This window comes from Caretta caretta, chromosome 3, assembly GCF_965140235.1.
Source record: "Caretta caretta isolate rCarCar2 chromosome 3, rCarCar1.hap1, whole genome shotgun sequence".
NCBI lineage: Eukaryota > Metazoa > Chordata > Testudines > Cheloniidae > Caretta > Caretta caretta.
Genome location: NC_134208.1, coordinates 62,289,721 through 62,314,671, shown reverse-complemented (window position 1 = coordinate 62,314,671; position 24,951 = coordinate 62,289,721). Strand labels below are relative to the sequence as shown.

At 41.9% G+C, this 24,951-nt stretch overlaps 1 protein-coding gene across 2 annotated transcripts in view; it reads right to left on the bottom strand.

The window, feature by feature from the left end:
* Nucleotides 1-274: 274 nt before the first annotated feature.
* Nucleotides 275-24,951, bottom strand: part of IRAK1BP1 (interleukin 1 receptor associated kinase 1 binding protein 1) — a 28,285-nt gene continuing 3,608 nt past the window's right edge. Inside the window, exons 2-4 of one of the 2 annotated variants that reach the window (XM_048845181.2) lie at nt 15,866-15,931; nt 1,692-1,822; nt 275-622 (exon numbers count right to left, since the gene is read on the bottom strand). In XM_048845181.2, the coding sequence (XP_048701138.2) occupies nt 352-622; nt 1,692-1,822; nt 15,866-15,931 (468 nt within the window). In that variant the 3' untranslated portion in view covers nt 275-351. The remainder of the gene's footprint in view (nt 623-1,691; nt 1,823-15,865; nt 15,932-24,951) is intronic. The other variant, XM_048845182.2, reaches the window with a different exon arrangement.

The following is a 24,951-nucleotide window of genomic DNA, read 5'->3' as shown; positions in this document are numbered from 1 at the left end:
TAGAAAGGGGAGGACTACTAGTGATGGCATGAAATATATATAAAGCCTTTGAGCCTTCCTCTCCTCTCATGGAAACTGCCAATGATTTCAGTGTAGCTTGGGGTGTCCACCTTCAATTTGTTTGAAGAACCATGATAAAACTATTTGTGTGTCTCCAGGTAGTTCTGAGAACAATCTGGTCTTATTTTTTTGAGGGGGAAGGGTCGGACAACTAATGTTATAACTAGTTTTTCCTGATCATTTATAGAGGAAGATGCAGGTCTGAAAAACTGAATAAATTTGTACTTTAAAGTACATACATTTATTCCACGATTTGTCAGAGACAAATAAGAAAAATCCTTTAACATGCGTCTAGATAAGCTTGTTTTTCCTCTTTTCTCTTCCCTTTATCTCAAAAATAGCAAATACTTTTGAAGAAGCATAAATAGTGGCACTTTGGATTCTCTGCTGCACAGTGAGTGTGTCTGAGGAGTTGGATGGGTGACTGTCTATTTGGCCTTCCCACTCTTTCATTTCCTCTTCTCTGATTAGCAGCGGTTTTCCCAGTGACTGGCCAAACAGTCGACAGACCTCTTGAGCTTTTTGACGTGTGTTCCCAACAGCAGCAAGACATACTTGACGCCTGGAAGGTAAAAAGCAAGGTAGGTTAACTGATCCAACTTTAGCACAGAAACTCCTGCCAAATCATTATTTTTTTGTGACTACATAGATGCAAGGCACTTCTACTTCCCCACTCATATGCTTGATGGTTAAAAATGGGGAGCATGTGAAAGAGGTAGCTTGTAAGGGAAAACTCCAGTGTGCTAACAAACTCATGGCTGGACATTTAGAATACATATTGCTCACAACCACACCTCTGTGGCAATTTCAACATTATTTTAAGCAGTGGATGACTGAGCTTGTTTCTTGGACATAGCCATGGCCATCTGCAGAGTGTGAACTTCAGATGAGATGGAGAAGGGTTTTTTTGGTGGCATCAATGGGAAAAGCAGGCTTTTGAATGCTCTTTTAGTTCATCTCAATGTGAATTGAAAAACTAGGGGAAGAGGAACAGATAAATGTAGTTAATCTCCCCAGGCGCCTTCCTTCATCAACCACTGAATGTTTGTCTCATGTCCTTCATGGCAAATTAACTCTCCCTCTATGGCTGGGGTGCTGTAGGAGGATGTTTTGATGTTAGAAAGCTCTTCTTTCTCCTCAAAGTAACTGAAATGTAGTTTCTTTAGAAAGGTGTATTTCAAAGTTTGTTGTCAGCAGCTAAGAGGACAGCAGCAGCACTTGGGGAAGTGGATGGAGCCTGTTAAATGCTTGTACCTTCCTGGACAAATCCCAAACTAAAATTAATTTGCTTTCATTTAACCCCATTGAAAAACCAGATATGCTGACTGAGCATGTTAAGCAGATTGTTTTTCCTATTGAAATCATGGAAAAGCTTGTTACCTCCTGCCTTTATACAAGGACACTGCAGCCTCCATGAAAGATTAAGCTTTACTATTTGCAAGCTAAATGGAACTGGATTTATAAAAACTGTATAACCTTTTTAAAGTTTCTTGAATTTTCCTTTAAGTATAAGGCAGGAGTGGACAACAGGGAGACTATCATTGCTTCCCATTTTAAACTGTGTGGATTATGTATTACGTAAATGCTTCCTGAGGCTGTGCATTTCTGTGGAAAGGAGAGGGAGAACTTACCGAAGGGTGTCTATAGCCTCTGCTGTATGGTAGAAGTGTGGTGGACTGATGATAACAGAACTACCCAGTTTCTCAACGAGTAAGTTGCAAATGTTCTGCATTTTTCCAAAATCACTAAATGTAATGCAGACCTGTAAGTAAACGTAAATGGATTAGAAAAGTGACTTTCCTTTCAGTGACTTAATTACAAGGGCAAATTGCAAACCTGATATGTAAGAACAACTGAGGGTATTAGTCCTATACCTCCACTACTACTTGCCTAGAAGATGCCTGTTAAATGATCATTGTTTTGCAGCAGAATGAAAATAATGGATTCAGAATATGCTCTTTGTGAGGAACTCTAGGATTTTTGGTATATTAGCAATTTTGGAGAAAGAAAACGTGCCCTTAAGATTTCACAAGCCATGTGTCTCTAATTCTTACATTCTGAAGACAGCTTAGGCAAGTACAAATGCCAGTTACTACTTCATGAGTGATTATTCAGAAAACTAGGCAAATGGGGTGAAGAGGATATGCAGGAAGGAAAATTGCAGTGTAATTCTAGGTACTCTTACATGCACTTACAAGAAGACTAAACTTAATGTTTAGTGACTAGTATTTTAGTAATATTAAATGTTAAGGTTAAAATCCAAGAAATATAACTTTTATATAAATCTGTGTTCCCCTGCTCCTCCCATCCAAAATAGTTACGGCTGAGAGTATATCTCAGTAATTTAAGGGTAAAAATAAAAATTACAGGAATGCTGTAATGATCCCAAAACCAAGCATTAAAACTCTGGGAATTTGAGTTACATTTAAAAAGTCAAAACATGTTAAGAAGTGCACAGTTAAGACACTAAAACAACCTTAGCAACCTTAAGATACCAAAACAACCCTGTAGTGATGTCATGCAAAAACTATATAATTATGATTCAAGCATTTTAGTGTTTAGGGCTCATGGTTAGATTTAACTGATTTTTAAAGACATGATTTTTTTTTCATATTTCTTCCCCACTGTGTCATCACTACAGGATAAAACGTTCTGTCCTCAGAAGTAACTGATGTATACTCTTAACTCTGTTGTAACATAGCTTTTTGTCTGGGAATTTCCTTAGTCTTTTTTAAAACTATTAGTTTCACACAAACACTAAACAAGAAACACAAAGAGAATGGTACCATGCAATATATCTTATGATATGGTATGCACTATCAACCTTAAATAATTCACTTAAGGACAGATTTATTGGTACACCAAAACCATGCAGCTAAACAGGGTTTACAGCTACTTTACATTTGCACGACTCTGGGAAGCATCCAAAAGGCATACTGGTGAATGTGACTGTCAAGGTTCCTTCCCCACTTTGAACTCTAGGGTACAGATGTGGGGACCTGCATGAAGACCCCCTAAGCTTATTTTTACCAGCTTAGGTTAAAACTTCCCCAAGGTACAAACTATTTTACCTTTTGTCCCTGGACTTTATTGCTGCCAACACCAAGCGTCTAACAAATATAACAGTGAGAGAGCCCACTTGGAAACGTCTTTCTCCCCAAAATCCCCCCAAGACCTACACCCCCTTTCCTGGGGAAGGCTTGATAAAAATCCTCACCAATTTGCATAGGTGAACACAGACCCAAACCCTTGGATCTTAAGAACAATGAAAAGCAATCAGGTTCTTAAAAGAAGAATTTTAACTAAAGAAAAAGTAAAAGAAATCACCTCTGTAAAATCAGGATGGTAAATACCTTACAGGGTAATCAGATCCAAAACATAGAGAATCCCTCTAGGCTAAACCTTAAGTTACAAAAAGACACAAAAACAGGAATATACATGCCATTCAGCACAACTTATTTTATCAGCCATTTAAACAAAACAGAATCTAACGCATATCTAATCAGATTGCTTACTGATTTTTTACAGGAGTTCTGACCTGCATTCCTGCTCTGGTCCCAGCAAAAGCCAACACAGACAGAGAAAACCCTTTGTTCCCCCCCCTCAAGCTCTGAAAGTATCTTGTCTCCTCATTGGTCATTTTGGTCAGGTGCCAGCGAGGCTGTCTTAGCTTCTTAACCCTTTACAGGTGAAAGGGTTTTTCCTCTGGCCAGGAGGGATTTAAAGGTATTTACCCTTCCCTTTATATTTATGACAGTGACACTCAGTTTGCAAATTATTCATTTGTTTAGAGGGCTGTTACAGCGAGAACTCTACTTATGTAAATAGGGTGGGCCCAGGACCAGTGTGAATTTTGATGTCTGTGTGCTTTGTGGGTTCCCCTTGTGCTCCTGCTATAGCACTAACTCAACGCACAGTGGAGCCTAAGGAGCTATCACTGGTGCCCAAGCTAGTATGCTGTCATGACTCTTTAAACACAATAACAGCTGGGCCAAGTGACCTGCCAGTAGGAACTTACTGCATCTGTCCAGTCTTCCTCTTACCACTGAGCCATTACAATTCACAGAATTGTTGCATGAAATAGAAAAAAAATTGATGATTTCCTTTCTCCTAGAAGCATCTTCCACAATTCTGCTATACACATGGCTGCTCTTCTCCTCTCTGCAGCTTTCAGTGGTGATTCAAAGCTGCAGTGCAGCTCATGCTGGCCACGTGCCCTTTTCCCCCTTGCTGCCAGGTGAGTCATTCCAAAGCTGTGTGAAAAACTCAGAGAAAAATATTTATAAGCATAACATCAACAGCCAATGCATTAACTGTGGACCAGGCCAACTCCCTGCATGATAAATATGCAAATAAAAGGCTTATCCTTGGCAGAAAGCCACCAAGGTGGGTAGAATTGTGGGAGGTGCTGCTAGCAGAAAGGAAATTATTTTAAGAAATTTTTCATTCTGCAGCCCAATATCTCCCACAATTTTGTTATACGTGGGAAGTCGTGAGTAGTGTACAGGAGTGGGGAGGGACAAGAAAGGGTAAATAGAAAAAGAGTTAAATAGACCTCCTCCCCCTTGAGGACTGACCAAAAGGCAAGACTGTTACTGGACCACTACAAGGAGCACCTTTCAGCCAAAGGAGGCTTTTGCAGAGGACAGAATGTCCACTTTCTCATGTTTGACAATGCTATTAACCAATGACCAGGTGGCTGCTCTGCTCTATCTGTGGTAGAGGCACATGCTCATTCGGCCCACAAGGTTGCCGTGGATCTCGTGGAGTGTGCCTGGATAGCTTCTGAAAGAGAAGTGCCTGATCCTTTTTGTAAGTTTCAACAATGCACCGTCTGACCCACCTAAAAAGAGACATCCTGGAGATTCTGAGCCTTTGACATTTTGCGTGAAAGAAGGCAAACAGGGCCTGACCTTGTGGATTCTGTGCACTTGATATAGATTTATAGTGCTTTTCTGACATCTAAATTGTGCCCCAGCTTCTTGGGTGGGTGCTGTGGCTTTGAGCAGAAAGAAGGAAGGATAATCTTCTGCAAGCTATGGAAAGCAGACTTCATGCTGGGGAGAAACAACTGCAGTTCTCAGTACCCTCCTGTCTTCATGGAACACTCAGGGGTGCTTGCATAAATAGGACTGCCATATTTGAACCTTGCCCAGCAGACATGATGGCAGCCAGAAAACAGATTTTGATGGAGAGACAAAATGCTGATATACAAGTCAGAGGCTTGAAAGGGTGAATGGCTAGGGCCCTCAACACCAGTAGTGGGACCCATTTAGGGAAGACTGGTCTGACTGCCAGTTTGACTGCTCTGACAAATCTGACTACCTTGGGATTCTGTGCCAAAGAACTTGAGGATCCTGTGAATAGAATACTACCAGTGGCAGATACCTGGCGCGCTATGGTGCTGGACTGAAGACCTTTATCCATACCTTCTTTGAAAGAGTCCAGGATAGCTGGAGTTCCAGATCTCTTGGATTAGCATTGCTTTCCTGGCACCAAATGCTGAACTTGATCCAGATGGAGGAATAAGCTTTTATCATGGAGACTCTCCTGGACTCATACAAAGTCCTAATCACTTTGGAAGATAGGCCTAGTACTGTTAGAACACTTCCCTTTCAATAACCAGGCTCTCAGCTGAAGATGGTCTGGGTCTGGGTGGAGGAGAGAGCCATGGTCAAGGATGTCCAGTCTGGGTGGCAGCTGTAATGGCGATTTGCAGTTTTAGATCTATCAAATCAGAGAACCAGGGCTTCCTTGGCCAATACACAATTATCACCATCTCCTTTACTTGTTTCTGCATTATCTTTTGAATTATTTTTCTTATGAGAGGGAAGGAATGCATATCACAAGCTTTCTTGGCCATCTGTATGACAGGACTCTGTTCCCATGGACTTGGGGTTCCCTGGTAAAGTATTTCAGCTGCTGGTCTTTTTGTAACTTGCAAATAGATCAACCAAGAGGAAACCAAGCATCTTTAAGATCAGATTGAAGACTTCCTGGTTCAGGCACTATTCTGCTGACTGTGCATTGGCTCAGCCAGTCTGCTTTCTGATTCAACTTCCCTTTTATGTGAATCACCTGTGAGGAGGGAGGTTCTTTTCTGCCCATTTTGTTATCTCCTATAGTATATTTGTAGTCTCTGATAGTTCAGAAGCCATTTTACACCCACTTGTTTAGGATAGAGATGAGATGAGAAAGTTACCTTGTGCAGTAACATAGGTTCTTCGAGATGTGCGTCCCTGTGGGTGATCCACTTTAGGTGTTTGTGCACCCCTGCGCTTGTAATTGGAGATTTATGGTAGCAGTTTCCAGTTGGGTCACACATGTGCGATCCCCATCTCGCACTGCTTCAGGTGGTTATCTGGTGCTGTGCAACCAACCCCCGCACCATGCCTTCTCTACTGCAGATCATTAGTGTGAAACTCCAAAGTAGAAGGGAGGAGAAAGGGTAGTGGAGCACCCACAGGGACACACATCTCGAAGAATCTACGTTACTGCACAAGGTGTGTAACTTTCTCTTCTTCGAGTGGTGTCCCTGTGGGTGCTCCAACTTAGGTGACTTCAGAGCAGTGCCCTCCGGTGGAAGGAGGGGACTTCGGAGTTGAAGTTGTAGCAGATGAAACTACAGTGTGTCCGAACAGGGCATCGGAGGATGCGTGCTGTTGTAAAGCATACAGCTAAGTAAATGTATGGGTTGCAGGTTGCAACCCTACAGATATCTGTGATGGGAACATTGTTAAGAAAGGCTACGGAGGCTGATAAGGCCCTGGCAGAATGCGTGTAATCCCTGTAGGCGGTTGTTGGTCATGCTGGAGATAACGCAGTTTTATGCAGTCCAATATCTATTTGGATAGCTGCTGTTTGGATATGGTGTTCCCTTTGGATCGTTCAGTGATGGAGATGAACAGTTTTGGAGACTTATGAAAAGATTTTGTTCTTTCAATATAGAAGGCTATTGCCCTGCAGACATCCAAGGTGTGTAGTCTGGACTGTTGTCCAGCCTCATGTGGTTTGGGGAAAAATGTCACTAAGTGGATAGGTTGGTTGAGGTGAAAGGACGATACAACTTTAGGGAGAATCTTGGGGTGTAGCCTGAGGGATACTTTATCTTTGAAAAAGATTATGTAAGGTGGGTCAATGATGAGAGTTCCCAGTTCTCCCACCCATCTGGAGGATATAAAGGCCACTAGAGAAAGGTGTAGCAGGGAGCATGTTGCCATGGTCTCAAATGGAGGTCTGGTGAAGATGTGGAGGACTAGGTTGAGATCCCATGGTGGGTTAGGATTTCGAATTTCCGGGAAGATGTTGGAGAGGCCTTTGAAAAAGTGTTGAGTAAGTGGGTGTACAAAGGTAGAGAATCTATCTACTTTGTGGTGAAATGCCGTGATGGCAGATAGGTGTACTCTTATGGAACTCATGGAAAGGCCAGACTGTTTTAGTTCTAGCAAGTAGTCTAGTATTAGTGGTAATGGTGCTGAAACAGCTGCAGCCTGTTTATATTGGCACCGAATCTCTTCCATTTATGCATGTGCATGAGGCAGGTGATTGTCTTACAATTGTTTAACAAAATGTTATGTACGTCTGTCATCCTGAGAGCCATGAAGTAACCACGCTTTGAGTTGGAGTCTTTGAGGATCTGGATGGAGGACGCATCCTGTGTCCTGAGATAGGAGCCAAGACTGAAGCGGGAGCGTGCGTGGTGGACACACAGCCATCTGTAGAAGATAAGGATACCACATTTGTCAAGACCATATGGGGGCTATTATGATCACTCTGGATCTGTCCTGTCTGATTTTGTGAACAACTTGTGCTAGGAGAGGGGTGGGAGGGAAGGCGTATAGGAGGGGAGCATTCCATTTGGTGAGGAAGGCATTGCTGAGAGTATGGACTGAGTCCTGCTCTGAAGCAAAACTGCAGGCATTTGGTGTTTTGAGTGGTTGCAAAGAGATCTATTGTTGGGAACCTGCAATTCCGAAAAATGTTTAGGAGCACACATGTATCCAGCTCCTACTCATGCTCCTGAGAGAAGTGCCTGCTCAGCCTATCTGGTGTGGTATTCTGGCATCCAGGTGGGTACGATGCTGTAATATGCCATTGGCAGAGTTGCATGGGTTCCATGCATAGGGAGTGTGATCGTGCTCCCCCTTGTCTGTTTATGTAAAACATACAAGCCAAGTTGTCTGTAAGGATCTGTACAGTCTTGTCTTTGATGATCGGTAAGAAGTAGGAGCAGGCATTTCGGACAGCTTGTAGTTCTAAAAGGTTTATATGAAGATAGGATTCCGCTGTGGACCACTGGCCCTGCATAGAGTGTGGGTTTAGATGCGCCCCCCAACCCAGAAGGGATTCTGTGTGAAGGGCACTCCCCTCCAGATGTTTTATGGGTGTGTCCACTATAGAAGGGAGTCTTTTATTTTGTGCGGCACTGTGAGGGGCTTGTTTATATTGTTCCTGTGTGGAACATAGTTTGTCCAGAGCCAGGCTTGTAGACACTGCAAATGTAACCTCGCCTGTCTGATGATGAAGGTCATGACAGCCATGTGGCCTAGAAGTTGTAGGCAGGTTCTGGCACACACTTGTGGACTATTTCACGTCATGGAGATCAGGTTGGGTAAAGTCAGAAATCATTTTCTTGGTAGGGAGGCCATCGCTTCAGGAGAATTGAGGTATGCCCCAATAAACTCTGGTTGTTGTACTGGTGTCAGAGTGGATTTTTCAATGTTTATTTGAAGGCCTAACCTCGTAAATAGAGTTATCACCTGTTCGGTGGACTCTAACACTGTCTGCAATGTTGGTGCTTTCAGCAGACAGTCATCCAAGTACAGAAATATCAGGATTCCTTTTCTGCGGAGATAAGGCAGCTACAACGGCTAGGACCTTTGAAAATATCCACGGGGCAGTGGATAGGCTGAAGGGTAGAACCTTGTCTTGGAAATGATCTTGCCCTATTGCAAAGCAGAGAAACCACTGATGTGATGGATGGTTATATGAAAATACGCATCCTAGAGGTCGAGGGCTGAGAACCAGTCTCCCCTTTCTAGTGCTGGAATTATGGTGCCTAGTGTGACCATTTTGAATCATTGTGTTTTCAAATTTGTTGAGTCACCATAGGTTGAGGATGGGTTTCCACCCTCCTGTTTTTTCTGTGTGAGAAAGTAGTGTTAATAGAATCCCCTCCCTCTGTATTCCGTTGATAAGGGTTCCACTGCTTCTAGATGTATGAGGTGGGTTACCCTCTTCTCACAGTAGATTTTTATGAGAGGGATCCCTGAAGAAAGACGGGGAGGTAAGGCGGGTACGGGGTTTGGAGGTAAAGCGGATGGAGTAACCAGTCTCATTAATTTCCAATACCCATCTGTCTGTTGTAATATTTTTCCAGATTGGTAGAATGGAAGCAAGCGATCTCCAAGGGTTTTGCAAGTTGTAGATACCTCCAGTATTGAAAGATACGGGGTTCTCAGGCCCTCAACCAAGTCTTCAAATTTGTTGTCTGGAGGTCCCTGTCCATCCTGGCTAATAGCCATTGATGGACCTATCCTCCATGAACTTATCTAGTTCTTTTTTGAACACTGTTATAGTATTGGCCTCCACAACATCCTCTGACAAGGAGTTCCACAGGTTAACTGCATTATGTGGAAAAAAATACTTGCTTTTGTGTGTTTTAAAATCTGCTGCCTATTAATTTCATTTGGTGACCCTTAGGTCTTGAGTGATGAGAAGGAGTAAATAACACTCCCTTATTTACTTTCTCCACACCAGTCATGGTTTTATAGACTTCTATCATATCCCTCCTTAGTCGCCTCTCTTCCAACCTGAAAAGTCCCAGTCTTATTAATCTCTCTTCATATGGCAGTCGTTCCATACTGCTAATTATTTTTGTTGCCCTTTTCTGGACCTTTTCCAATTCCAGTATATCTTTTTTGAGATGGGGTGACCACATCTGCATACAGTATTCAAGATGTGGGCATACCATGGATTTATACAAGGCAATATGATATTTTCTGTCTTCTTATCTATCCCTTTCTTAATGATTCCCAACATTCTGTTCGCTTTTTTCACTGCTGCTGCACATCGAGTGGATGTTTTCAGAGAACTATCCACAATGATTCCAAGATCTCTTTCTTGAGTGGTAACAGCTAATTTAGACCCCATCATTTTATATGTATAGTTGGGATTATGTTTTCCAATGTGCATTACTTTGCATTTATCAACATTGAATAGGTTACATACCACATTAGTAGTTTTATAATTTCATATTTGAGTTCCATCTGGTCCTGGTGACTTATTACTGTTTAATTTATCGATTTGTTCCAAAACCTCCTCTCTCGACACCTCAATCTGGGACAGTTCGTTACATCTGTCACCTAAAAAGAATGGCTCAGATGTGGGAATCTCCCTCACATCCTCTGCAGTGAAGACAGATGCAAAGAATTCATTTAGCTTCTCCGTATCAGTCTTCTCTTGCTTAAGGACTTCTTTAGCACTTTCATAGAATCATAGAATATCAGGGTTGGAAGGGACCCCAGAAGGTCATCTAGTCCAACCCCCTGCTCAAAGCAGGACCAATTCCCAGTTAAATCATCCCAGCCAGGGCTTTGTCAAGCCTGACCTTAAAAACCTCTAAGGAAGGAGATTCTACCACCTCCCTAGGTAACGCATTCCAGTGTTTCACCACCCTCTTAGTGAAAAAGTTTTTCCTAATATCCAATCTAAACCTCCCCCACTGCAACTTGAGACCATTACTCCTCGTTCTGTCATCTGCTACCATTGAGAACAGTCTAGAGCCATCCTCTTTGGAACCCCCTTTCAGGTAGTTGAAAGCAGCTATCAGATCCCCCCTCATTCTTCTCTTCTGCAGGCTAAACAATCCCAGCTCCCTCAGCCTCTCCTCATAACTCATGTGTTCCAGTCCCCTAATCATTTTTGTTGCCCTTCGCTGGACTCTCTCCAATTTATCCACATCCTTCTTGAAGTGTGGGGCCCAAAACTGGACACAGTACTCCAGATGAGGCCTCACCAATGTCGAATAGAGGGGAACGATCACGTCCCTCGATCTGCTCGCTATGCCCCTACTTATACATCCCAAAATGCCATTGGCCTTCTTGGCAACAAGGGCACACTGCTGACTCATATCCAGCTTCTCGTCCACTGTCACCCCTAGGTCCTTTTCCGCAGAACTGCTGCCTAGCCATTCGGTCCCTAGTCTGTAGCTGTGCATTGGGTTCTTCCGTCCTAAGTGCAGGACCCTGCACTTATCCTTATTGAACCTCATCAGATTTCTTTTGGCCCAATCCTCCAATTTGTCTAGGTCTTTCTGTATCCTATCCCTCCCCTCCAGCGTATCTACCACTCCTCCCAGTTTAGTATCATCCACAAATTTGCTGAGAGTGCAATCCACACCATCCTCCAGATCATTTATGAAGATATTGAACAAAACCGGCCCCAGGACCGACCCTTGGGGTACTCCACTTGATACCGGCTGCCAACTAGATATGGAGCCATTGATCACTACCCGTTGAGCCCGACAATCTAGCCAGCTTTCTACCCACCTTGTAGTGCATTCATCCAGCCCATACTTCCTTAACTTGCTGACAAGAATACTGTGGGAGACCGTGTCAAAAGCTTTGCTAAAGTCAAGAAACAATACATCCACTGCTTTCCCTTCATCCACAGAACCAGTAATCTCATCATAAAAGGCGATTAGATTAGTCAGGCATGACCTTCCCTTGGTGAATCCATGCTGGCTGTTCCTGATCACTTTCCTCTCATGCAAGTGCTTCAGGATTGATTCTTTGAGGACCTGCTCCATGATTTTTCCAGGGACTGAAGTGAGGCTGACTGGCCTGTAGTTCCCAGGATCCTCCTTCTTCCCTTTTTTAAAGATTGGCACTACATTAGCCTTTTTCCAGTCATCCGGGACTTCCCCGGTTCGCCATGAGTTTTCAAAGATAATGGCCAATGGCTCTGCAATCACAGCCGCCAATTCCTTCAGCACTCTCGGATGCAACTCGTCCGGCCCCATGGACTTGTGCACGTCCAGCTTTTCTAAATAGTCCCTAACCACCTCTATCTCCACAGAGGGCTGGCCATCTCTTCCCCATTTTGTGATGCCCAGCGTAGCAGTCTGGGAGCTGACCTTGTTAGTGAAAACAGAGGCAAAAAAAGCATTGAGTACATTAGCTTTTTCCACATCCTCTGTCACTAGTTTGCCTCCCTCATTCAGTAAGGGGCCCACACATTCCTTGGCTTTCTTCTTGTTGCCAACATACCTGAAGAAACCCTTCTTGTTACTCTTGACATCTCTGGCTAGCTGCAGCTCCAGGTGCGATTTGGCCCTCCTGATAACATTCCTACCTGCCCGAGCAATATTTTTATACTCTTCCCTGGTCATATGTCCAACCTTCCACTTCTTGTAAGCTTCTTTTTTATGTTTAAGATCCGCTAAGATTTCACCATTAAGCCAAGCTGGTCGCCTGCCATATTTACTATTCTTTCGACTCATCGGGATGGTTTGTCCCTGTAACCTCAACAGGGATTCCTTGAAATACAGCCAGAGGCCTCACTGATTGTATGGGCTAGTCTACACTGGCAACGGAAAAGGGCTGCTGCAGCAGCGCTTTAACGTGGCTTGTGTGATCGCGGCAGAGCTCTGGGAGAGAGCTCTCCCGGCGCTCTAAAAAAACCACCTCCAACAGCACTGGTGCACTGTCAACACTGGCGCTTTACAGCACTGCAACTTGCTGCACTCAGAGGGGTGTTTTTTCACACCCCGAGCAAGAAAGTTGCCGCGCTGTAAATTGCCAGTGTAGACAAGTCCTTAGATAGGCTTCCTGCTTCTGAAACACTTAATAAATTTTTCGCTGTTATTTTTTTTGTCTTTTGCTAGTTGCTTTTCAAGTTGTTTTTTGGCCTGCCTAATTATACTTGACTTGCCAGAGTGTGGGTGGCCTCCATTTCGCTATCTGTGGGGTCCTTAGGAAAGAATTCCCCTTCAGCCAGAATAATCATATATCTTGTTAAGGATGCTATTGCAGTATCTACTTTTGGAACCTCAGTAATAGAACTTTTAGGCTTTTGGAGTTTGTAAAAATCTAAGGTCATATATGTTAATGGTCTTACCCCTACTGAATTTTTCACCTCTCTCTAATCATGCCTCCAAAAAAGAAGTGCAGGGGAATCAGAACCTTGAGGGAGGATTTTGAGGGGAGGTATTTACTTCGAGGCTTGAGCTCAGGAGCTTGCTGAGGTTGGATAAATATTGTGGACACAATCTTTTGCACATGGCCTCAAACTTTTTTGGGGGAAAATATTTTTGCTACATTTTCCCTGAGTCCTGCTCAGATGCAGTTAGGGATGGGGGCCTCGGGAGGGAGCGGTCAAGGGACAAGGAGTGGGGGCAGTTGGATGGGTCGGGAGTTCCGGGGGGCCTGTCAGGGGGCAGGGGTGTAGATAGGGGTCAGGGCAGTTAGGGGACAGGGAGCGGGGGGGGGGTTTGGATGGGGAGTGGGGTCCCGGGGGGGTGTGGTTCTGGGCGGGGGGGTCCCAGGAGGGGATAGTCAGGGGACAAGGAGCAGGGGGGGTTGGATGGGTCAGGGGTTCTCAGGGGGGCAGTCAAGGGGCAAGAAGTGGGAGAGGGCGGGGGCCAGGCTGTTTGTGGAGGCACAGCTTTCCCTACCCGGCCTCCCATACTATTTCTCGGGCCAAAAAGTTTGCCCACCCCTGACCTAAACAGTAACTTTAAAGGATGTGAGTTTAGCAGACTGCTGCGGCGAACACAGGGTATCAGGGAAGGAGGAGGGTTGGCCAGCACAAGCTGTGCTGCTGCTCTGAACCCTCTCAGGAAATGGCAGCGAGGAGAGCAGTCCCATGCTTAGCAGAACTGCGGGAGATGGTGAGTTGCAGAAAATGGTACAGAAAAACTGGGGATTGGTTGAGTTCTCTTTATCAATATGACTCTATTTTAGAATTAGTTCAGGTGTTGGCCTAATCAGAGAATATCAGGGTTGGAAGGGACCTCAGGAGGTCATCTAGTCCAACCCCCTGCTCAAAGCAGGACCAATTCCCAATTTTTGCCCCAATCCCTAAATAGCTCCCTCAAGGATTGAACTCACAACCCTGGGTTTAGCAGGCCAATGCTCAAACCACTGAGCTATCCATCCACTCTCCCCCTCCCCCCAGCTAAGTCTTGCTGTAGTCTATATAAAAACAGTTTGATACCTCATTAATAGCTTACCTTAATTTTTCAAATATAGCTCATCCACAAGACTTCAATTACTTCCAACTACAGGGGAAGTTTAAAGCATCTGCACTATTCAATTAAGATAATTCAGGACCAAGGCAAAATACTGACATATTTCTTAAAGGACCCAGTTTAATTTTAAATCCTAAAAACAAATAAGTGTAATTCTCAACATTCTTTCTGTACTCAGTGCTGTTAGTTTGAGGTGGATAAGTTATGTTCTTCATACAAACCAAAGAGGCTCTCTAAAGTGCAAAATGGAACTGTGCTTCAACTACGGAGTTGCAAGTAACTATCAGTGATGCAAACTTCCAGGCCCCCTCCACAAAACACATTATCAAGCTATTGGATAGTGGTCTAATTAGCATGCTGTATTGCAAAGATTCATAGACCAAAAAAGATGGTGTTTTTCCTTAGCTGGATTGACTCCCAGTACAGCACTTCCTGCTTGGTAAGGGCCTACTCATGCAAAGTTCTATTCACATGAATAGTCACCTTGGTGTCAGCGGGATTACTCACATAAGAGAAAGTTATTCACCTTGTGCAGTAACGATGGTTCTTCAAGATGTGTGTCTCTCTACATGCTCCACTGTAGGTGTGTCTGCACCCTGTGCCTCTGATTGGAGATCTTTGGTAGCAGTGTCTGTTCGGTCCAGACATGCACTCTCCTCCCTCCCTCGTGCTCTGCCGCGAGGCTAATTAGCAATGTGCGGGTGAACCATCCTCAGTTCCTTCTCTACTGCAGAGCCCCTACTGAGAATTCTGAAGAAGACGGAGGGTGGATTGGTTATGGAGAACCATCGTTACACTTCACAAGGTGAGTAATTACTTTGAGTAGTGTCCCTATAGGTGCTCCACTGTAGGTGACTCCCAAGCAGTATCCCCGATGGAGGGTTGGGACTTTGGAGTCAAATCCGTTATGGATTACAATACTGTGGAGCCAAAGAGGGCAACAAAAGTGGCGTCTCTAGTAATCAGATAGTGTTCTGCAAAAGTATGAGCAGACACCCAGGTTGCTGCCCTGCAGATTTCCAGAATAGAAATGTCTTTAATTCAGGCGACCAAGGTGGAAACCGACCTCGTGGAATGTAAGATTCCAGGTGGAGGTACCAAATTACGAGCATGATAGCAGTAGCTAATACAGCTCGAGACCCAATTAGAAAGCCCCAGAGCTGATATCGCTGTGCCTTTTGATCTTTCTGCAATTGATAGGAAGAGCTTGGGAGATTTCCTAAAGGCCTTCATCCCATCCAAATAGAAGGCCAAGGCTCTCCTAACATCCAACGTATGTAATATAGCCTCCCCATTATGATGGGGTGAATGGGCTCCACTCTATAGCAAAGAATGAAGAAAATCTTGCTCTATCACCCCAGAACCTAGCTTACTTCTTGCAAAATTCTGTGGGTGCCTTTTTAATTTTACTACTTCATACTGGCTCTTTTAGGAAAGTCTCAGTGCTGTACTGTATGTAACTGTCCCTTCCTAGTTTTGAGGAGAAAAGACTAAACCTACAAACTCATTATGTCTAGGTGCATGGTTATTCCTCTTGCTATGATTAATACATACCTCTGCTTCCATTTGATAAGCATTTTCTACTCTACTAAAATCCTTTGTCACAGTCACATTTTCTTCCTGAAACAAAGTACAAGAGTATAATTTTTAACCACAGCAATTAAGAATTTGTGTTCATATGCCACATGGTATTCTAACTTTCCGTATTGGCATGTTAATGGTAGCTCAGAAACACACATGTGAAATTTGCTACACCACTCCCTTCAGTTAGAATCCAGATAGAAGTTAAAGATTGCAAGTTTCTTTTGAAAAGTAATAATAAGTCTAGTCTTTTGGACAACAATTCTTTCTTTAATAAGAGTCTAATCCTTTAATAAGTGGCAATTAGTCAAAGCTCTGTATCACTACATAACACTCCATCTGACTTACAAAACAATGAGTTTAAAATTTAAAGAGAACTAGTGTGTGAAAAGTGCTTTCCAAACCCCTATTCTAGATTTCAAAAGCAGCAGCTTGTAGTGAATAGGTGACTTAAATAAGGATTGAGCAATGTTTTTTTTGCTGTTTGGAGTAACCCTTTCAACAGTCTTTGCCCCAACAGCAGCTGTATTATTCACAGTGATGATCACACAAAGCACTAGGAATAGTTGCATGAGAAACACTATATAAATAAAATACATAGAGATTCTAGTTACACTTGAACATTGCAGTGGTTTGCTGCTTGTCTCGTATCAGATCCACTCCTTCATTCTAATTATTCAGCTTCACCATTTAAAAGGGAAAAAACTCAGGATGCTTCAGAGAAAATGGTTGTTAGAAAAGAGAAGGATATTCTATCTTTTTAAAAATACATAATTTACATAGATTTCCAGAGTGATTGCTTGAAAACCCATGCCTGCATTTTTCTTTTTGAGATCACAAACTTCCATTCAGCATCTCTTCTTCCGCTTTCCCTGCCCCCACTTCTTTCTGAATTGACACAATACAATCACTCCTTTACAAAATAACTGCATCACAATAAAAAGTTTAATTTATAACAAATCAAGAATTGTAAAAGAATTTAAATCTTTCTAAAACTCTCAAGTGTGGATGGCTCAGGGATTTGGTAATGGAGATAGCAGATTTTCCATTTAAACTGTACTGAATTCCACCTTGAGTGGAAAAGAGCAGCATTCCTCTCCACTGTTTATCTACTTCCCTTACTCATTCAAAAAAGAAGTTTGTGTCAATGTATTCCTTGAGTCAGGCACACATAAGGTAGCACGCACCCATCTATGGCACTATGTACTGACAAGCATTTCAAGTTACCAGTTTGAGTCAGCTCCATAAATTACCATTGTGCGATGGCTTAAAAGTAGGCTAGGCAGAATTCTTTTTTTATATATATAATTGAGAATATCAAAATATTTATTTTAAAGCATTTTTATCAGTTTAAATTTTCAGTTACACAAAATTATGTGTGGAATTGTCAATTATTTAATGACAGACGTTGAGATTCAACAAGTTAAAGTTTTAGAACTGTTAAAACACAAATTGTGACAATCTACAAAGTAACTATCCTGAAACTAAACTCTAAGTTCTCAAGCAGCATTTTTCTTACCCTGCCTATTTGTAAGTTTTATTATCATCAACTGAAATATTTTTTCATTGTTTTGTATGTATATGGTGAAATTGGCGTTTCATGACATTTATCGATAACCAGCTTTCCTATAAAAAATGAGTTTGGAAATCTCAGTACAATTCCCAATAGACAATTCTCCATTGCAGTTAACTTTTTGGCAGTCTCTTCAGTTAAGGCCAAGGGATGATTTGGCCACAGTGACCAAATTGTACTTCTCAGACAGAAACATTCTTGCCAGAACAGGGTTGAGGTACATTAACAGGGTGGCTGCCTGTGGGGTGGATAGAGAACTTGAGTCAATCCAACTCTAAAAATTTATTTGTTTTATAAAATAAATTCAAGATTTTTTTTTAAAAACAAATCCTACAATATTTTTAATTTCAGTCGGCAAATGTAATAGATTTATTTGGACCTTCATAGGAAACCCTTTTTCACTCTTCTCCCAACCTCCCTCAAACATTACATAGAAATAACCGGTTTCAGAGTAACAGCCGTGTTAGTCTGTATTCTCAAAAAGAAAGGGAGTACTTGTGGCACCTTAGAGACTAACCAATTTATTTGAGCATAAGCTTTCGTGAGCTACAGCTCACTTCATCAGATGCATACTGTGGAAAATACAGAAGATGTTTATATACATACAAACCATGAAAAAATGGGTGTTTACCACTACAAAAGGTTTTCTCTCCCCCATCCCACTCTCCTACTGGTAATAGCTTATCTAAAGTGATCACTCTCCTTACAATGTGTATGATAATCAAGGTGGGTCATTTCCAGCACAAATTCAGGGTTTAACAAGAACGTCTGAGGAACAGGGGGAGGTGTTCAGGTTGGGGGGCTGTCTGTAGGATCTACAACCTATCCTGAAGGATGACCCAACACCCTCACAAATCTTGGGAGACAGGCCAGCCCTTGCCTACAGACAGCCCTCCAACCTGAAGTGAATACTCACCAGCAACCACATACCACACAACAGAACCACTAACCCAGGAACCTATCCTTGCAACAAAGCCCATTGCCAACTGTGCCCACATATCTATTCAGGGGACACCATCATAGGGCCTAATCACATCAGCCACACTATCAGAGGCTCGTTCACCTGCACATCTACCAATGTGATATATGCCATCATGTGCCAGCAATGCCCCTCTGCCATGTACACTGGTCAAACTGGACAGTCTCTACGTAAAAGAATAAATGGACACAAATCAGATGTCAAGAATTATAACATTCATAAACCAGTCGGAGAACACTTCAATCTCTCTGTTCACGCGATTACAGACACGAAAGTTGCGATATTACAACAGAAAAACTTCAAAACCAGACTCCAGCGAGAGACTGTTGAATTGGAATTCATTTGCAAATCGGATACAATTAATTTAGGCTTGAATAGAGACTGGGAGTGGCTAAGTCATTATGCAAGGTAATCTATTTCCCCTTGTTTATTCCTTTCCCCCCAACTGTTCCTCAGACGTTCTTGTTAAACCCTGGATTTGCGCTAGAAATGGCCCACCTTGATTATCATACACATTGTAAGGAGAGTAATCACTTTAGATAAGCTATTACCAGCAGGAGAGTGGGGTGGGGGGAGAGAAAACCTTTTGTAGTAGTAAACACCCATTTTTTCATGGTTTGTATGTATATAAACATCTTCTGTATTTTCCACAGTATGCATCCGATGAAGTGAGCTGTAGCTCACGAAAGCTTATGCTCAAACAAATTGATTAGTCTCTAAGGTACCACAAGTACTCCTTTTCTTTTATAGAAATAACCATGCTGACATGACTAATAATGAACAGCTGGCTTGGTAATCTGAATATGGAGAAGGAAAATGTCCCCCAACCCCATTCAAAATATTTTAAGCCTATCCTCTCTCCTCACAGATTGAAGTACAATTGTCTTATTTGATACTTTATATGTGCTGCACATGTATTTAAGGACACTGCCATCTTGTGGATTTGGGTCCTACTACAACATAAATGGTGGTAAGACATTTTGTGTGCAGTATCTCTTTTGGTAATATTCCACAGGAAGTTAATTTTTATTCCATCACCCTCCAGATTTGAAATTAACAGTTTTCAGCAATAATCAATTCCATATGAAGATTAGTGGAAGAAATGTCTGCTCAATTATATTATTATTAACTTTTACAATAATCTTCCCATGGAGATTTTTTGCTCCTGTTTATGATAATCTTTCTTGACAGAAAGGAAGGTGAGGGAAGGATGGATGTTAGTGGAATTCTTAATTAAAATTATGACTGACTAGCTGAAAAGGAAAAGGTTTTTTGGTTTATTTTTAACTGCTTTTACGTCTGCTGTAAATTTTTTTTCTTCTTGAGGAGCTATCAATTCAATCACACTAGCCCCATAAAAAATTAGTTTTAGCAATACTTTAAGATGAGCTTTACATTTGATGCCATGTTCTTAGAACTTGTGCAACAGTCTGTTCCATTTTCTAAGTTTCAGTGGGCAAGAAATGGTTCACGGTAGGATAATTTTCCAGTTTAGAATTAATAATTAACAGATCACATGCAAGACACGTTATCTCATCCACTCCATCAGTCTATAAATCTATTCTCAAAAGAACCACACATGTAATTTGCTCACCCAATGTATTTTTGTGGTGTTACTGAAATAAAACACCACTGTTCCAGAAAAAGGTCATTTTTTTTTTTGTTTTGCAATAGCACGTAGGAATCTCAGTCATGGAAGAGAATCCCATTGTGTTAGACCAGGGGTCAGCAATATTCAGCACGCAGCCCAACAGGATAATCCACTGGCGGGCCGTGAGACATTTTGTTTACATTGATCATCCGCAGGCACGCGCCCCCCACAGCTCCCAGTGGCTACAGTTCGCCGTTCCCAGCCAATGGAAGCTGCGGGAAGTGGTGGGCCGCAGGGACATGCTGGCAGCTGCTTCCCGCAGCTCCCATTGGCTGGGAACAGAGAACCGCAGCCACTGGGAGCTGCAGCGGGGCTGTGCCTATGGATGGTCAATGTAAATAAAATGTCTCGCAGCCCACCAGCGGACTACCCTGATGCCGCTTGCCCAAGGTTGCCAACCCCTGTACTAGACGCTGTATAAACAAAATGAAAAGATTGTTCCTGTCCTAAAGAGCTATAAGTCCAAGGCTTACATGGTGGTGCTATGTCCTTCTCTGCTTTTCCATTTTCCCCTACTCTCAAAGCATGAAAATCCTACAAAATATGCTACCACCATAAGCCTGTTTTCAGAGTAGCAGCCGTGTTAGTCTGTATCTGCAAAAAACAACAGGAGTACTTGTGGCACCTTGGAGACTAACAAATTTATTAGAGCATAAGCTTTCGTAGGCTACAGCCCACTTCACTGGATAATTAGAATGGAACATACAGTATGGTAGTCAATAAGTTTTGCTCTACTCTACTTTGGTTCTTACTGAAAAGGAAACAACCCATTTTACTCAGCATGAAGGTAAGACAGAGGTCACAGCTGGGAGAAAAAACTTAGTTTGAAAATGTATGTTTTTAATATATAGTAGCAACTGGCTATACCATTATGCACATTTGTAAATTACCAATTAACATCTCAGGTGCAACTGCCTTTTAAAAATCTTTGGAGAAATGTACACAATGTAACTTTGCACTATGATAAACATTATATAGAAGGACAAACGAAAATACCACAGGAAAAGTTTGCTCTACTTTTTAATTCTATGTTTATTTTTTCTCCTCCTTGGCATGTGTCATAAATATAAAGGGAAGGGTAAACCCCTTTAAAATCCTTCCTGGCCAGAGGAAAAACCCTCTCACCTGTAAAGGGTTAAGAAGCTAAAGGTAACCTCGCTGGCACCTGACTAAAATGACCAATGAGGAGACAAGATTTCTCTCCCTCCTCCTTTCAAAAGCTGGGAGGAGGGAGAGAAACAAAGGGTCTGTATGTCTGTCTATATGCTGCTTTTGCTGGGGATAGACCAGGAATGGAGTCTTAGAACTTTAGTAAGTAATCTAGCTAGGTATGCATTAGATTAGGATTTCTTTAAATGGCTGAGAAAAGAATTGTGCTGAATAGAATGACTATTTCTGTCTTTGTGTCTTTTTTGTAACTTAAGGTTTTGCCTAGAGGGATTCTCTATGTTTTGAATCTAATTACCCTGTAAGGTATTTACCATCCTGATTTTACAGGGGTGATTCCTTTACTTCTATCTACTTCTATTTCTATTAAAAGTCTTCTTGTAAGAAAACTGAATGCTTTTTCACTGTTCTCAGATCCAAGGGTTTGGGTCTGTAGTCACCTATGCAAATTGGTGAGGATTTTTACCAAACGTTTCCCAGGAAGTGGGGTGCAAGGGTTGGGAGGATTTTGGGGGGTAAGACGTGTCCAAACTACGTTTCCCAGTAAACCCAGTTAGAGTTTGGTGGTAGCAGTGGATATTCCAAGGACAAAGGATAAAATTAATTTGTACCTTGGGGAAGTTTTCGACCTAAGCTGGTAAAGATAAGCTTAGGAGGTTTTCATGCAGGTCCCCACATCTGTACCCTAGAGTTCAGAGTGGGGGAGGAACCTTGACAGCATACGTTTTTTGTTTTGTTTTGTTGTGGTGATGAGGTCCCATCTATGTACTCATGGAAAATAGTGTATTCTAACACCTCCCAAGAGCCCCAACTAATTAAAATATGACCCTGGACAGATAATCTGGAACTGAAGGCCATAAATACCTAGATAAAGTCAACTGGTATTCAAAGCATATTGCAATTACAAATGGTATTTGTGCTCCAACCCCTCCTTCTCCCTCACCCACCTTGTGATGGCATCTTGCATTGGGGCTTATAAAATTAGCAGCATACAAGTCAAATGTAAAGAAGTCTGCCTTACCTTAGTAGTATGAAACCTGTCTTTAGCAAACTCAAGAGATCAGCAAAAGCTTACTTGCTTAACAGGTGTATTTTAATAGAGGTGGAGCAGAATTAGACTCAACAGATTTGAGAATACTTTGGGATTTCTTAGGGAAAATGGTTCCCTAGTAAAGATGGTGTCTTGTCCAGCCTTCAGTGTATACTTATTTAACAAATATATGTGAATAAATGTTGTTGTTGGAACAAACCTTTAACTGCTTTTCACATTAATGTCTAAACCAGAATTCAAGTAGGATGTAATTTCTGGGTTTTGTTTTGCTTTTTAAACAGCTTCTGATCCTGAATCTTCATGCTAACACTACAAAAGTAACTGCTTATTTTTAGCAATGTGGCCACTATTAATTGCCAGCTGCAATGTGTGTTTAAAAAAAAAGGGGGGGGGGGAGTGGCAGGGGCCTTACTGGCTAAGTAAAAGACTATTTCCCCAAACAATTTACTTCTCTATAAGCCCTCAAAGCAGATTCTGTGCTTTGTGAAGTGCTGCGTAGTTACAGCACTCTATAAATAAATGCTACGGTGTAGTTTATTTCTGATTTAAAATCCTATGTAAATATATATGGAAATTAGGTGCAGCCCTCAGGCTTCCTCGCAAACTGCTAATGCAGCTCTTGTTGCTGCAAAGGTTGTGCTGTACTGATCTAGCCCAACTCCCTAATACAACAAAAAATGATGAAGGGGAATTGTGATATGGATTAACAAAAAGTGTAAATATTTATAAGTTGGTTTAGTGATTCCCATGATGGCTTAGATAGCTTTACAAAGATTGGAAGGATATAAACACCAGGAAAGGATATTAATTTTAGTGTGGTCATAATGAACATAAGAACGGCCATAATGGGTCAGACCAAAGGTCCATCAAGCCCAGTATCCTGTCCTCTGACAGTGGCCAATGGCAGGTGCCCCAAAGGGAATGAACAGAAAGGTTATCATCAAGTGATCCATGCCCTGTCATCCAATCCCAGCTTCTGGCAAACAGAGGCTAGGGACACCATTCCTGCCCATCCTGGCTAATAGCTGTTGATGGACCTATCTTTCATAATCTATCTAGCTCCCTTTTGAACCCTGTTATAGTATTAGCCTTCACAACACCCTCTGGCAAGGAGTTCCAGAGGTTGACAGTGCATTGCATGAAAAAATACTTTCTTGTGTTTGATTTAAACCTGCTACCTATTAATTTTGTTTGGTGGCCCCTTGTTCTTGTATTATGAGAAGGAATAAATAACACTTTATTTACTTTCTCTATACCACTCATGATTTTACAGACCTCTATCATATCCCCCCTTAGTCGCCTCTTTTCCAACCTGAAAAGTCCCAGTCTTATTAATCTCTCCTCATAAGGCAGCCATTCTATACCCCTAATCATTTTTGTTGCCCTTTTCTGAACCTTTTCCAATTCCAATATATCTTTTTTGAGATGGGGCGACCACCTCTGCACGCAGTATTCAAGGTGTGGGCATACCATGGATTTATATAGAGGCAATATGATATTTTCTGTTTTATTATCTATCCCTTTCTTGATGATTCTCAACATTCTGTTCGCTTGGTATTAATTAGAAGTAATGAGATAAAAATCAGCAAAGTACAAATTGTTAGTAGTGAGAGTTGTTAGATGGTAGAATAATCTACAATGCAAATGGAAGAAGTCCCAGTGTTGGAGTGATTTGAAACAGAGTAAAATAATGCAATACAACTTATACCATAGGAAATAGCTTCAGGAAGAAAAAAAACCAAACAACAAAAAACAATGGGACTTCAGGTTGCTCTTCTGTAAGTTGCCTTGACCCTGTTACCTTACTGGTATTGAGGTACCCAGAACTGAATGTGGTATTTGGTGGACTTTCCAGGGAGAATTAACACCTCCCTTTTCTATGATCTGATGTGTCTACACTTGCAGTCCAAAACTGTATTGGCATTTTTTACAAGTGTATCACACTGAATGTTCAGATCTCAGTGGCAGTTCACATCAGCATTACTTTCTCAGACACAATTTCTTTAAATTTATTTCAGACTGGTTTTCCCGAGATATATAGCTAAGCTTGGTCCAGGTCAGATTTCATTTTGTAAAAAATTTTGCAGGCGTCATTGGTGTTTGCAACACCTCCTATTTGAGTAGTATTTTACTTTAATTTGCATCCATCTTCCATGTCATTCATGGAGGTGTTCTAGTACTTTGTGTCGTCCTATTTTGAATTACCATAGTGGCAAGGCTGGAAGTCAGTTATTCACAACTTGGTCACCACAAGCTAGGCTTCCATGAGTCATTTTTTCGTGGTCTTCCCACATTTTTTAAAAGAACTATTTAGTTGTACCTAGCAATAAAATATTAGATGGTTGGACAATTTACTATGGTGGTTATTTTTGGTGTAGGAATGAAACCAGGAGTCAAGGGCTTCCCCATAATAAAGAACCTGTGGATGAAAAAACCAAACCACACCAGGCGTTCATCCACTGGATTTTGAGACTTCAGCAGATTTCATAATGGTGTAGTTGCCGAAAACACTATAAGCCCTTAAATAAAATTGTTTGCTTTCAGCTTATTCTTTTGGAGCTAAAGCTGCAGCCACCTCCCAAATAATGTATAAGACACTGTTTTGCAACTGGGTTTGTAAAAATGTGACTTCAAAGCT